General features: G+C 41.2%; 1 protein-coding gene across 3 annotated transcripts in view; it reads right to left on the reverse strand.

The window, feature by feature from the left end:
• The window catches only part of arhgef10 (Rho guanine nucleotide exchange factor (GEF) 10), a 55,791-nt gene extending 42,148 nt beyond the window's left edge, over window positions 1–13,643 (reverse strand). For 2 of the 3 annotated variants that reach the window (XM_078276914.1, XM_078276912.1), the window contains exons 1-3: window positions 13,446–13,643; window positions 6,198–6,307; window positions 392–784 (exon numbers count right to left, since the gene is read on the reverse strand). In XM_078276914.1, coding sequence (XP_078133040.1) covers window positions 392–784; window positions 6,198–6,234 — 430 coding nt within the window. In that variant the 5' untranslated portion in view covers window positions 6,235–6,307; window positions 13,446–13,643. Of the gene's footprint in view, window positions 1–391; window positions 785–6,197; window positions 6,308–8,126; window positions 8,147–13,445 lie in introns of those variants that run through there. The other variant, XM_078276913.1, reaches the window with a different exon arrangement.
• Between the last annotated feature and the right edge of the window lie 596 nt (window positions 13,644–14,239).

The raw sequence follows: 14,239 nt of genomic DNA on the forward strand, positions 1-14,239 counted from the left end.
GTTGACACGTCTTCACTACGAGTGAGTGAGAATAAGTAGAGCCTAGCCCTGCCCGCTGCTGCTGCTGCTGCTGCTGCTGCTGCTGTCACGGCTTTCAGTGATAAAAGCCAGGCAACCTCCTGCACCAGGCAGCTAGAGATACAAGGTATCATGAGCGAGACAGACTGCCCCACTTTACTGCTTCACTTAAGCCATAACTGAAGGGGCTAGATTAGAGCCAGATAATGTACACAAACATGAAAGGGGAATGCAGAGAATTTAAATTGCGGTTAGAAAATAGCAGACATATTCAAAGCTTTATTTGTCTGTGGTGCAGCGGAACTTCTGCCTTAAGGATAGGCTAAACTGGGCTGAGCCAACAATAAAATGTCAACACTTTTGGGTTGCAAACCTGTTCTGCCAGGATCTATCTCTGCGTCATCATCAAGAGGAGTGGGTGGAGGTGGTGGTAAATCTGTCTCCATGTCATCAGTCCCCTCAGCAGCAGATGTCCCCACTCCCTCTGCTGTTGCTCCACCTGCTGTGGAGGAACTGCTTGTGGCAACTGCTGATGATGGAGCTGTGTCGGATGTGATAGAAGATGCTGGCGGGTCCGGGCTGGGGAGATGGCCCTCAGGCTGACTAGCCACCGTCGTGTCTTGGCTCTGATCCTTGCTGCTGGGGGGTAGAGGAGCTGGAGGTGCAGGGGGTGGGCGGTCAGCCTCAGGGATGTCATCACCACTGTCATCAAAGTCGAAGGCTTCCCCGTCATCTTCATCTGCAAAGGGGCCATTGTCTGCCAACACTGAAAACAGAGATATGGTTCAGAGAGATACAGTACTGGATTACATTACTTATATCAGATAAAAGAGTTGGGTGGTATGACGATATGAACCACGAGATGATAAAGTTTTGTCAACTGGTAAAGGTTTTGTTATAGAATTTCTACCGAGGTAACTATCCCTTTATACTATTAATATAAATAGTTGTATTAGGACACTGGAGGCAATATTGCAATTTTGTCAGGTATTTAGTAAATATTACCATACAATAAAGTCATGCAAAAACTGTACCTCAACAACTGAATTTCCAGAAAATTCACAATATTGAGATAACACATTGCTTTCACGGCTTATGCAGTAGTACAAGAGATTTATATCACCCACCCTAATTGAAAAAGACACAACATATCCAAATATAAAAATTCAATGACTAGATTAAAATATGTGAAAGAGTGCGATTACAGCAGTACCTAAAGACAGCACTTTCTTTGTACCAAATGCCATCTAACAGTAAGGTGTCCATGGGCAAATAAATCTGTAAGGGTCACTTTCAACAGTGGGCTTTGACTATGAATTGCATTTGAATCCTACAGTTACAGTATATGAAGTCTTGTAAATGAGAACCATCATGCAAACTACACACAAAGCACTAATATCTAAACTTCTGAAACATTTGTGATCTGTTTTTAGACTGTAACAGGCAAGTATATACCCTTTGGAAAAAATACAATTTAGCTTAGACTAATAACACACAGAACTCTGGAATGACAGGCAGGGTCATCATAAGTTACATTTAGATAGGATTTAACTCAATCATAACATTTCCCTCATAGAGATAGTGAAATAGAGATACTTTCTGGGTGGCAGTTTCAGGCCTTGGGCTGTTAAAGTTAAAAGACTGAGCCACATATAGACTTATAATTAAGGGTGGGGTCTACTACAGCAGTATGTTTTCTTACAGATTTTTTTTACATCAAGGATCTGCACCAAATGAGCACATCAGATGTGATCTACTTTATAGAAACTAGGGCAGAGCTACAAGATATAGTTAGCGTTCAAAGGCGTCACATTCACATCAGAGCACTCACTAGGCAGCAGACAGGAAGGGAACAACAAATGTCTTTCCAGTTTCCACACTGCAATTAGGCCAGCAGGAAAGAGAGCTGTTACTCCCTCCAGTGAGTAGCACAGCCTGAGTTTTGAATTATTTCTGATCTAATGAATAGTGTGGGCCTGAGTCAGTGAAGCTCAATAAAGAGCAAGAGAGAATAAAAGGATTAGGAATGCAAAGACTCAGCTTTCATCAGCTGGCTTCATGTTTTGCCCTAAGAGCTGAATGTGTAAAGATGGTATTCCAGGTTTCATTCAGTGGTGCAGTAAAAGACAAAAAAAGACTTAAGTAGAGAAAACATTCAAAGAAGTCAACATTAATTTAAAGTTGTGGAACTATTAGGTAATGATTTAACAGGGTTCACAGAAGGATAAACTGAGTCAAAACCACAGAGCCTTTATGGGAGGAACTCCAAATCCCAACATTCAACCCTCTATAGTGCTGCTGATTCTTCTATAGAGAGCCAACATTGAGGTCTCCTTAACTTCTTAGTATAATATTCTATCTTCAGAATCAGAATAGGATTTATTGCCAAGTAAGTAACACTTAGAAGGGATTTGCCTTGGTGGGTTAGGGTTAGGGTAGTTCTCTTTTCGGATGTCCGTTTTCGGATGACCGTCACCTTCCTCTTTCTTTGTGTTGTAATTTTAAACTCCGGTCTCTTTATGAGGACTATGGTTAATTGCTCCTCAGATCTCTGCAGGATAAATCCAGACAGCTAGCTAGATTATCTGTCCAATCTGAGTTTTCTGTTGCACGTCTAAAACAACCTTTGAATGTACATGTTCCACCAAAACAAGTTCTTTCCCGAAGGCTATTATGCAGTGGCACCGTGGCTCCACTCGGCACTTAGCACCGCCCAAGACAATTGTGATTGGTTTAAAGAAATGCCAATAAACCAGAGCATGTTTTTCTCCTATCCCGGAATGCTGTGGGGACTAGCCAGACCCTCCTCCGCTGCGCTGTGTGAGGAAGGGTTACAGAGGGTTACATCCTCTGCTGTGCCTTTTGGATGAGAGAGCTGATGCTCCCACTTGAGGTCCTGGGAGATGATGGAGCCCAGGAAATGGAAGGGTTCCACAGTGTTGACAGGGAAGTCACCCAGGGTGATGAGGGCAGGTGGGGTTGCGTTCTTCCGGAAATCCACAACCACTCCACTGTCTTTAGACTGTTCAGCTTCAAGTTGTTCTGACAGCATCAAATCACAAAATGGTCAATCTCCCACCTGTAGGACTCACCAGAGATGAGACCAGTGATGGTGGTATCGTCTAACATCTTCTTTATGTCACAGTTTTGCTCGCAAGCATACCACATTCTTTATGAGCACTTTTAGCAGTAGTCACTGCTTGATTGTATTACTGTAACTCAATCTAAAGCCGTACTCTAATATCCTGGCTGCGTTCCCAAAGAAAACACAAAATTCCAAGTTGGTGCAAGTTCATTTGGAGGACGACCTGATGAAACCTCATTGATAACTGCTGAAATCACAGAGTTGGGAGAGCGTTTGACTAGAAAGGTCTCTGGTTCGATCCTGGGTTTTGACATTTTGTCCTCTCCCTTCCCTCCCCCAGTCACTACTTAGTTGCAGATAAAAGACTGCATACATGCTTCATAAAGCTTTCCTATAACACCTTGGTTACACCTTTTCTTTTTTGGCACATATCCCTTATTTTTTGTTTACAACATTTCCGTTGTTCTTCCTGTCAGAACCAGTCAACTTAAGCATTCATGTGGCCATTTAAAGTTTAGCTGATAAGGTTAAGAGCCACGTTCACTGTTGCAACATGCTGTGTTGTGCCTCCAGGTCTGTGTAAATCTTAACTCAAAGAAACTCCCTGTAGCAAACCCAGTAACTTTGAAGCCCCTCACAGCAATGTACACAGCTATAAATCACCAGTACGATTCCCTCAGGCTTTGACAGGTAGTTGTTCCACCCCGTAGTCAGTGTGTGAAGGAACGGTCTGTGACTAATGTTCCAGATCAACATTGCAACCCCATGTCCATCTGCACCCATGACTAAAGTTGCACGAAAAGAGAGGTGCAAAGAGCAAACCTGGAAACAGAGATGCTATCTGTCTTTTTCCATCTGTGCAATAACGAATGGTGTGGGACACAGAGATAAGGCACAGCTAGCTGGCTAATAATCAGTGGATTGACCAGGACTGTGGTATGTATATTTATATGCCAATAATGTAACCTCTCTCTGTGGTGTCAATGTGAAACAATTGACTTTGCCAAAATAGAACAGGACCTGATTTGATTGGATTTGGCCAGATGTCATGACAAGTCACGAATGGCCATTCAATAGTACATCTGCAACTTTGTGTATATGAGACCATTGCTAGTTGGCTGTATGGGTTTGCATGCCTGAAGCTTAATTATAGTGTGCTGACTGTGTTGACCTTACTTTACAGTGCAAGCACACATGTGTCCACACATAACCAGTCATGTGAGGCTCTTATAGTCCTTCTAAACTACATTCATAACCAAACCCTAAACTGGAAATAAAAAAGTATCTTCACTTTGGAGGATTTTCATCTTTCTACTAGGGGTGGGGAGAAAAAATCAATACAGCACATTATTGCGATATTTTCCGTGGCAATACTGTATCGATACAGACGCCAAGTATCAATCTATTATTATACAGTATATGTGTTGGTCAGTTTGTCTGCTTGACAATCCCATTTTGCAGCAATAAAATTGAAGTGAGATGAACAAACAGAGACATTTATCTTTTTAGATAAAACAGATGTTGACAAAAGTTTCCTTTTGGGGACATAACTTGAAATTGGGAAAAATTTGAAGTTGGAAAAAAAAAGGTAATAAATTGCAATATATCGCAGAATATTGCAATATGTTTAAAGTCACAATAATATTGTATGGTGACATAGGTATCACGATATTGTGATAATGTGAGGCCTCTGGTGATTCCCACCCCTATTTACTACCCTTGTGAGAATGCAAACTACAAGAACAAGAAGACAAATACACATACACACTGACACACATACCGTTGCTGAAGTGCCCATTGTCAATTCATAATTACAGTATGGATTCTGTTCTGTGAGCCTATCTCCACTCTGCTACATAATGGTCTGCTCAAATGAGTCACCGGGTTACGATCTGCTCCAGCATCGCCCTGGCAACAAAGCAAGTGACTGGCCAGCTGGAGACGAAGCATTTCTCTGGCCTGTGTCTATCCCCGGAGACTGTGTGTGTGCATTTGTGTGTGTGTGTGTGTGTGTGTGCGGTTGTGTGTGTCTGTGTGTGCGTGCTGCTGCAGCAGTATTCAGCCTAATACTGAGGCACATTGTCTGGTATTCACAGCAGCGCAGCACATTTTACCCTTCTTACTCCCTCGTTCCTCTGCCCACGCACTCCACAGCGGTGAAGAAGCGGAGGAGAGGAATGTGTGTTGTTTACTCATACTGTCCAGCTTCACCAGCCCTCCAGGAAGTGATGAGACAACAAGACGACCTACAGAAGCAAGCAGGTGATACTACTGGTCTAACACTGTAATCTTTCTCTAAAAACAGACACCCAAAGACACGTGTGACAAGAGTAACGCTGTCAACAAAAAGTTGGTCAAGTTTAGCCCAATAGCATCTCAAAATCTCCATCAGCTCTCTGTTGCTCTCCGTTGATGTTTTTAAGACTCAACTGTGAACTGGGAAAAGTTTCAAATAACGATTTATTTCGATGTCAATTAATCTGACAATTATTTTGTAATTTAAACGATTAATGGTATGTTCTATAACATTTCAGAAAACAGTGAAAATTGTTTGTCGCCGTTTCCTAAAGTTCGACGTCATGTCTTCAGATTTCTTGCTTTGTTTGACCAAAAGCCCAAATATAGTCAGCTTACAATCACATGCTGTAAGACAAAGAAGAGCAGAAAATCCTCACAAGTTAGAGGCTGGATCTAATGTTTGGCATTTTTGCTTGAAAATTACCCAAACAATGAATTGATTATCGCTGTATCTGTAGATTATTTGTCTGTCAATATTTGTTTGTGTTCCACCATCTAAGTCTAATTATTTAGTGGTGGTGAGGGAGCAGTTACTAAATGAAAAGTGCTGTCAATGAGTTATCTCTGTATATGTAGAATCACCATTAACTCATTCTGTTGGCCAAATCGGAACTAAAAAGCTGTGGCCCGTACGGATCGAACCCGCGACCTTGGCATTATTAGCACCACGCTCTAACCAACTGAGCTAACCGGCCCACATAGGGCCTTGGTGTCCAATAATGTTGCTCTTGTCGCTCTGAGGAGTTAAAGACAAAGTATACCAAATGTGTGAGTGACAAAGCTTTGTTGACTTTACTTTCAGGAGGTGGGGGAGGAAAGTCTTCCACATCCATGCTTGCTGCTCTTCTCCTGCACAAGCTCTTCAGACAGCAGCATGAAGGAGATCAACTATGCCGACACACATTCCTAAAAAAGAAAAAAAAAAAAGACAAACGTCATTAAATAGCAAAATAGGCAGGTTGATGCACACAGTATTTGCTAATTAACTTAGCGCTGAAGAACGTTTGTATACATCTCCAGTTAAACAATACTGGCTTGGCATTTGTCAGCCAGTCAATCTCCAAAAGCCCAACCACACTTGGTATTTCATGTTATTCAATCACAGCAGCACTTTGTCAGCAGAGGGGCATGGCTGTGTCGTGGTCACGGTCTAGTACCTTTTGTGTCAACATCAGAATCTGGACCAAAGCTAATTCAGACAAATGACTGAGTGAATGAAAACAAAAGAAGCTCTTATAGTGCTCCTGTGGACTGTTGACACTAGCACGTGTTGAAGTGTACACAGTATTCTCATGCTAATTGTGGGCGTGTGTCATGGGTTAAAGGGGCTTGGCCACCATTGTAATTGATAGGCCATACTCTGGAGAAAGCATTATGAAAAGAAGGGTGGTGGTGGGAGTGTTTGAGCTAAAACAAAATGATTTTAAGCAGGTTAACGTTCAGATTTTACCTCTTGTTTATTGTGGTGATGCGGGCACTAATTGATTCAAAGTGAGTCATAAGTAAACATGCATGCCTCCATTTGTTTACTCAGCTGTGGCCTTCAAAATGAGAAAATTAACTAGAGGTCTTAAATCAACTGGCTTCCCACAAGTAGTTACGTTTGCACACGTTCTTCAAGATGAAAGATCAAAAAGAATCAAATGTAGATCAGACAACTACACCGGCTAAAGGCAAGCACTACTTCTACCACTTAGAAGCATTTGTGTTCAAGCCCAGGAAAAATCTTTTCCTTGATTATCCAAAAGGTTACATTATGCCACAGGCTGTAAAAAAAATATTCTCCAAAACCCAGGAGGAACGTTATTGCGTCCAAAGTTTTCCCCAGGTAAAATATTATACTAAAAGACTTGACTCTTGATATGACTTGAAATAAAATCAACTACAGTATGTATGCGCATTCGAGGTGCAGAGGTCATGGGATGTTTTGACTTGTAGCAACCACATATTTTGGCCTAGGAAAATGGCATTAGCTAGCTGAAGCAGGAAAGACCTTTGGACCTGCACGGGCATGAGAGACACTGCATTCCTCAGCAGTACAGCCGTTGTTTGCTGATGTACAATTCGTATACAGGAGGTGACAGTTTCTGTCAAAGGCCTTCTCTGGAAAAAACAGTTGTGCTATTTCCAGGCTTCTTCAGCTTGCTAGTATCCACAAGAACAGATGACTGTGTCATGACATCATGTTATCGCATAAAGCAGCCATTGTTGTGGTATGTATGTCCCATATTCTATCCATGCAATTTCTAATAGTTAAATAAAAGCCACCAACACAACACAAACTCACAACAGTTTCCTTCTGACTAAGACAAACCTACATCACAGTATTGCAGCAAACAGGATCAAAAGGACAACTCATTCTAAGTCTCAAAGCTTGTTTTGTCTACAAATAATGTGAAATCATCTGCTTCTTTGTCCTCCACCCCATTTGCAGGGAACAGGGCCAGAAATGTGGATGTGAACACACAGGGCCAGTGTCTGCTGAATACAGTGCGGCTGACAGATAATGCTAGCGCTAACAGAGGCAGGTGGAGTATGCATAGCCTGAGGAGAAATGGCCTACAAAATAGAGAGGAATTCAAAGAGATGGACAGGAGCAGCTACAATGTAATATAGTACAACTGATGACTTAGGCCCTAAGTCATAAGTCTAGGTCTTAGGATATATACTGCACAGCCTGAGAAAAGTGATGTATGAGTATGGAACAGGTAGTTACATGACTCACATGGTTGTAAATGGATTGGCACATTTTGGAGTGACAACTACCAGCCTAGCCCTGACAGGAGCCTTGAAGGGTGACTCATCTCATCCTTGTTCGAGGTCCAAGAAGGAAGCAAAAGAAGGAAGGGAGGGGAGGAGAAGTAAAATATGCAGGTGTGCCCTTCTTGACGCAGCAGCACAGAAGAGAGGAAATCACATTGTTTGGTATAAGTAAAAAAAAAAAAATACCTCTCTTTTTTAATTTAAACATGACTTTATTTTTCTTTTGTAATATGAATTGAGACAACATAATGAACTTCAGCTTATCATCTTCTAGAAGAGCTGGCTCTGTGTGTTTGGTTGCCTTTTCACACATTAGGTTGAGAAGCAAAAACTGCCTTTCTCACTCCTGTTTTATAACCAGTCGGCTGAATCCTCCAATCCTCCCCTCTCCTATAATTACTCTGATTTTTGTCTTTTTACCTGCTTCTTGAAGAAAACTAAATGCACCTTTCCACAAATTACACCCTGCATGGCCTGTGGTGTGGTGTGACTTCAAATGTGCACCATACGAACACCTGGCTCACCCCATGGAGATGACCAACTCAACAAAAGCACTCTACATCTGTAGCATCTGTCAGCAACATGTCTATACTACAGCACTGTAAACAGTAAAATATTCACACTGTGCAACAAAAGCAGGAGGTGGTTAGGTGTAGCTTATAAAGCCTTACAGAAAGGGCAAGAAAATATTCACCACAATTAATTTATAGATCTGCTCAGTGTTTAATTAAAATGAACTGTATTACAGTCTTATCTGAGAGCATTGATTGAGAACAGAGCGGAAGACACACGAGAGGTAAAATCAGCCGTATATTTGATGACAGACTCAGCTGAGCATGTCATTACACGCTGGGAAGGCTGAGTTGTGCTCTGCAGACAGGAAAACAGTCGTTTTGCCTGCTGGTGTAATGCAAACAATTTCCTTGCCCGTGTATTTCTAATAACCTATGTTAAATAATAGACAATGACAAAGGAACAAAAACATGTTGGCAAAAAGTATGTACCATACATGTTGTCAACATAATCCATAGCGTGGAGGATAATTGCCACTGTATGTTACTGTACTGTATGTTCACTCATAAAGAAGATTCTACAGAATGGCACAGAGTTCTCCATATTAAAAATGAGACTACTGTGCATTAACCTTAAATTAACTAGATTGTATGTTCCTGATCTCAGACTGCAAAACAAATATTAAGTGTATTGGATTTTACTACCAACTTGTTTAATTAAGGATGGGATGAGCAAGCAAGCTCTTTTCAAGCAACATCACCTTTGTCTAAATTCATAATAATGCACAAATGACAGTAGTGCTGTCCAAAATGTCATATAGTGTCTGTTTGATATCTAGTTTTGGCAAAAATGTTCACGTCGTGTAAGCTATTTTATTGAGTTTCCTCTTAGCGAAATGCTCTTAGTGAATTAATGTATTGTATTGTGTGCATTTCTGAAAGCTTTCAACGTCAAACACCCTGGATTTTTCTGTAGAGTTTTCTGCGGCGCACTTAATGACAAGTGGCATTCCACACACAGGCTGAAAGTCATAAACAAAAGCCTGGAGGAGAGGGTGGTATGAGAGAGGCATAGTCTGCTGTGAGTGTCTGTCTTTGGCTGTGACGCTCTTTGGCTGAATGTTTATGCAGTGTGTACCAATCTTCTCCTTCTGCCAGGCTAACAGTAATCAGGCGTCGACCGAAAACAGCACATCCCAGGCCTACAAAGAGCAGACAGACAGGCTTAACAAAAGTACTATAAAGTATTTGAGGTGAAGTTCAGGGGAGGATAGGACAATGCCCTCCAGCATACTGAAAAGGAAAATTAGTACCCATTCTAGCCTTTTCACAGCCAGCATTAAAGAGTTGAAACGTGTAGGTTTATGTGTCATAGAAGAGAAGACTCATTTCACAATAATATCATAAGACATTGCATGTGCTGTATTCAGATTATCACAACTCACTCTAAACAACTGAGCTAACCAGCCTTAACAACACACTGCTCTTGTTTCCTTGAATTGTGAACAACATGGCTACAATATGACGTACTGTACATACATTAGTTGTCTCTACTGAGCCAGGCAACTTCTCAAATCAAAAGCTCTGTGGCTCATTCAGGATCAACCTTGCAAACTTCCCAGTATCACAGTATCTGGGCTAACCAGCCTTGACAACACACCACACTTCACCACCCACCCTGACCTCAAAAGGGGTGGGGAAGCTGACAAACAGGCACAAGATAGCGGACTTTCAAAAGTGAGAATCCTGAGTCCTGCCAAGTCAAAACAGTTGATTAGATCAGCAAGGAACAAATTGGAAGCACATTTATAGACACAAACATCATAATAAATCACAACTAAGCAGGAAATCTTCCTCATACCCCCCCCCCCCTCCCCAATGTAACATAACCTCCACTGAACAACCAACACAACCAAAAGATGAGTCTGGTATTCACCATCAGCTACCAGTTATAATTATAGGCCTAATGGGAGTGGATTGTAGGGAATACACTTCAATGATTAGGCCCACAGGGCTGCAGTCTTTTTTTATTTGACTTCGGAGGTGTGATCTATTAGACATGTTAGGGGACGTCTGGATTCAGCTACAAGCTCTGGAGCCATGTTTCTAAACAGAATGTGGTCAGTGTTAAGCTACCACAGTGAATCAATACTGCATGGTGTCATCCTTCACATAACAGTATCTAGTATGACCATAATGATGCATCACACAACATTGTAGTATGTCATTATACCCCTACTACATTTTTACCATAATGTTTATTTTTTACATTGGCTTTAACTTGGAGGCAGATTATGGTTTCAGTAAAAGATATAAAATACTGACAAGGCCTTTCACGGCCTGGGAATCAAAATGAAATGAAGTGAAAGACTAGGACTGTATAATATTTATACAGTTATACATGTGACCATTTGAAATGAGAGGCAACCACAGTCTTGGCTGTCACTCCTAACTGGTCTCCACCCACCCAGTGAGCCACATTAAAGCTTTGACAGCCCAACATGTCACCAGAAGAGCATTATTTAGTGTGGTGGTGAGTAGTGGATAAGCGGCTGCTTGAAAGAGCTTTTGTTGACTGGCTGGATTTAAGCTCTGAATGCATTTTCATATGAATAGAGCAACTCAGTCCGATTACAATAAATTACCACAGGAAACATGCAATTCTCTTGACTGTAAGAGTACCAGTCACTGCACTGTCTTCAAAGGGTGGAGACACTTTCTGAAGCCAAGATTGCTCCTGACCCCTGACTTTACTCCTTACTCGAATCCACGCATCGCTATGCTGAGTTGCATCTGTAGTTCAATTCATAGAGCATGGTACTAATAGGCGTTGGAATCCGGGGAATCTGGGCATCTTGGTAATAGGCTGATCTATGATGCCTACCATCATGTACCAACCATATAACTGGAGTGTTTCCAGCTTAATTCTGGCAGAGGACTTTTTTGACACATCATAATCCTCTCTACCCATACCCCTCATTTCCTGTCTCTCTGTCCCTCCACTGTTAAATAAAGGCAAAAATGCCATAAAAAAAAAACAATCTGACAGATCAAACAGTACACAATGTATGGTAAGGTGCACACTAAAAAAAACAAAAACGTCTATCTGACACATGTTCCCAACTGCTAAACAAGTGTTTGGTAGTGTATGTGAGCAATTTCACACAACCACCTGCAGAAGAGCAGTGGCTTTTCTATCCCAGCTGTCGCTAAACTATGTTGCTATGTCTTATCTCAGTGGGTCCTCAGTGGGGTGGTGGGTGGACAGTGAATCCATAACTATCTTACTAAAAAAATGAATGGTATGCTTCTCTGCTCAACCACTGTGTACTACTGTGACTTCCCAAGCTTAGTCATGGTAAAATAAGGCATTTCCATGAGCCACTATTGGCAAGGTTGAGTTACTGCCTCGTCACAATTACTTTAGCAATTAGCGATTCCTGGCATTTCTCCACTGAACGGCATCTGTGTTTACAAACTATGACAATGACAGGAGAGGATATTGCAGTTTGGCTGTGCTCTGTACATCTGATAATATGCTAAAATACTCCCTACATATCAGACATGGCAAATAGCATTAGCATTGATTGCCAACATCCCTTTCCTCGAAACACCAACATATTTGTCCCAGAGGTGTCTGAAAATATCCACTGTGAAAGTGGCTGTCGTTTGATAAGGAGAAAGTGTCACACATAGAGAACTCTGCATCTAAATGACTTGCATGAGTGCTTACATCAGGATATTACAGTGAATTTGAGCAAGGGAAAAAATGTATCTGTGCTCCCTGGGCATCCTTCACTAGGTGTTTTTCTAGTGTGGAGAAGTATTAAGCATCTGTATTTGCAGACAAGCCTCCCTGGTTATTTGCATAACAAATTACCAATGGAGATTGTTGTGTACATGCATGTGTGTGTGATCCCCTAAATGTTCCATCTCACCCATGTACTGGCTGAGTGAACTGGACATGCGTGACACCAGACAAAACAAATGAAGATCAAAGCACTAATTGTATTTGAACAATTTGAAAGCTTAACTAAGCTTAGATTCCTGAACGCACTTGCCTTTTGCTGTGCAGAAGGGTAACTACTAAGATAAACAGTAGGCTACTAAACAGAATTCAAGCATGGTTTTACTACCTGCTTAGACGGATCTTCCAGTTGACTGAAGCTGTGCAGTGCATTCACTGAGGAATGCTATGCATGACTACTTAGATTTGTAGTTGGGCTGACTGCTGCAGCTCAGGAAGACATTCTCACTTAATCTTATTCTCACCTGCAATTTCATCCTTAAAGAGGGTCAAGGGGTTCAGAAAAGTATGAGGTTGTGCTCAACACTGAGACAACATTCAACATGTTACATGACAGAGTCAAAGCCTGAGGAAAATATGCTAATATCCTATTGAGTTAAAAAAAAAAAAAAAAAAAGTTAAGCTGATACATTTCAAGTTCTTATATGAGTTAATGTCGAGATTACGACGCAGTAAGTAACCTAAATGCGAAGGAAAAAATAGTGATCGTGTTTGCTATGGTAGTTGACAGTGTTGGCAACTTGGCAAAGTGCGGCGCCACGTTATAGCCATCTCCCAATGCACTTTTTTTCAAAAACAAAAATACACTTAAGTCACTGTAATAGACAAAAGAAGCAATTTACATTACTTTTATGATCAAATATTACTAATATTATAACACCTGAACTAACAGTTAGTAAGCCAGATGTGTTAGGGGTATCTAAAACTTTGTCTGAAACTTAGAAAAATGTCCTCAACTTACCATTTTATGACTTTCCCCCAGAAAAATAACCTTATCCCTTCGCAGTAACGCCGTGCAAGTGTTAAACGTAATGCATTTCTGACTTCAACACAACTTAAAACACATCAAAACACATCCAGTGTTCGCCCAGTGTCCTTCTTTTAACTTTACTCTCTTCGATGCAAAGCTGACTCCATCCATGAAAATCCTTTACCTCCTCTAAGTAGCTGATTCGCCGACGAGTCGACTTGGGCAAGCTGTGATTGGCTGTACAGAACGCCAATCAAGCTTCCGACGTCTTCTCCGGTAGGATCGGCTCGGGATCGCACAGGAGTTCCAAACTGCCCACTGCACACGTCACTTGTGAGTTGGCTCTCTGCGAAACAGCTGTCCGGAGATGATGCAGAATTGAAGTTTTGTTGCATTAGTGTCTTGCAAATAAACAAACGAACATTTTTGCGTATTATTAATTATAAATGGAAAATAAAACAAAATCAAAAAGGTCACACTATAACAAAAATGTCTAAGAATTCCTTCAGTTTCTGTCTGAATGTCAGTTTTTTTAAACACATTTAAAGACTTACAAATCTCTTCCAAACCTACACTAAACAGTTCACGAAAGTGCAACTTTTAATATAAGCTACAATAAAAAAAAAGATCCCGGTAGAAATGTAGTTTTTTTAAAGATTATTTTTTGGGGGCTTTTCCCTTTATTTATTTTATTGACAGTGGATAGACAGGAAAGGGAGAGAGAGAGATGGGGAATGACACGCAGCGAAGGGCAGCAGGTTGGATTTGAACCCACACCGCTGCAA

This window comes from Sander vitreus, chromosome 20 (assembly GCF_031162955.1).
Source record: "Sander vitreus isolate 19-12246 chromosome 20, sanVit1, whole genome shotgun sequence".
Classification (NCBI taxonomy): domain Eukaryota; kingdom Metazoa; phylum Chordata; class Actinopteri; order Perciformes; family Percidae; genus Sander; species Sander vitreus.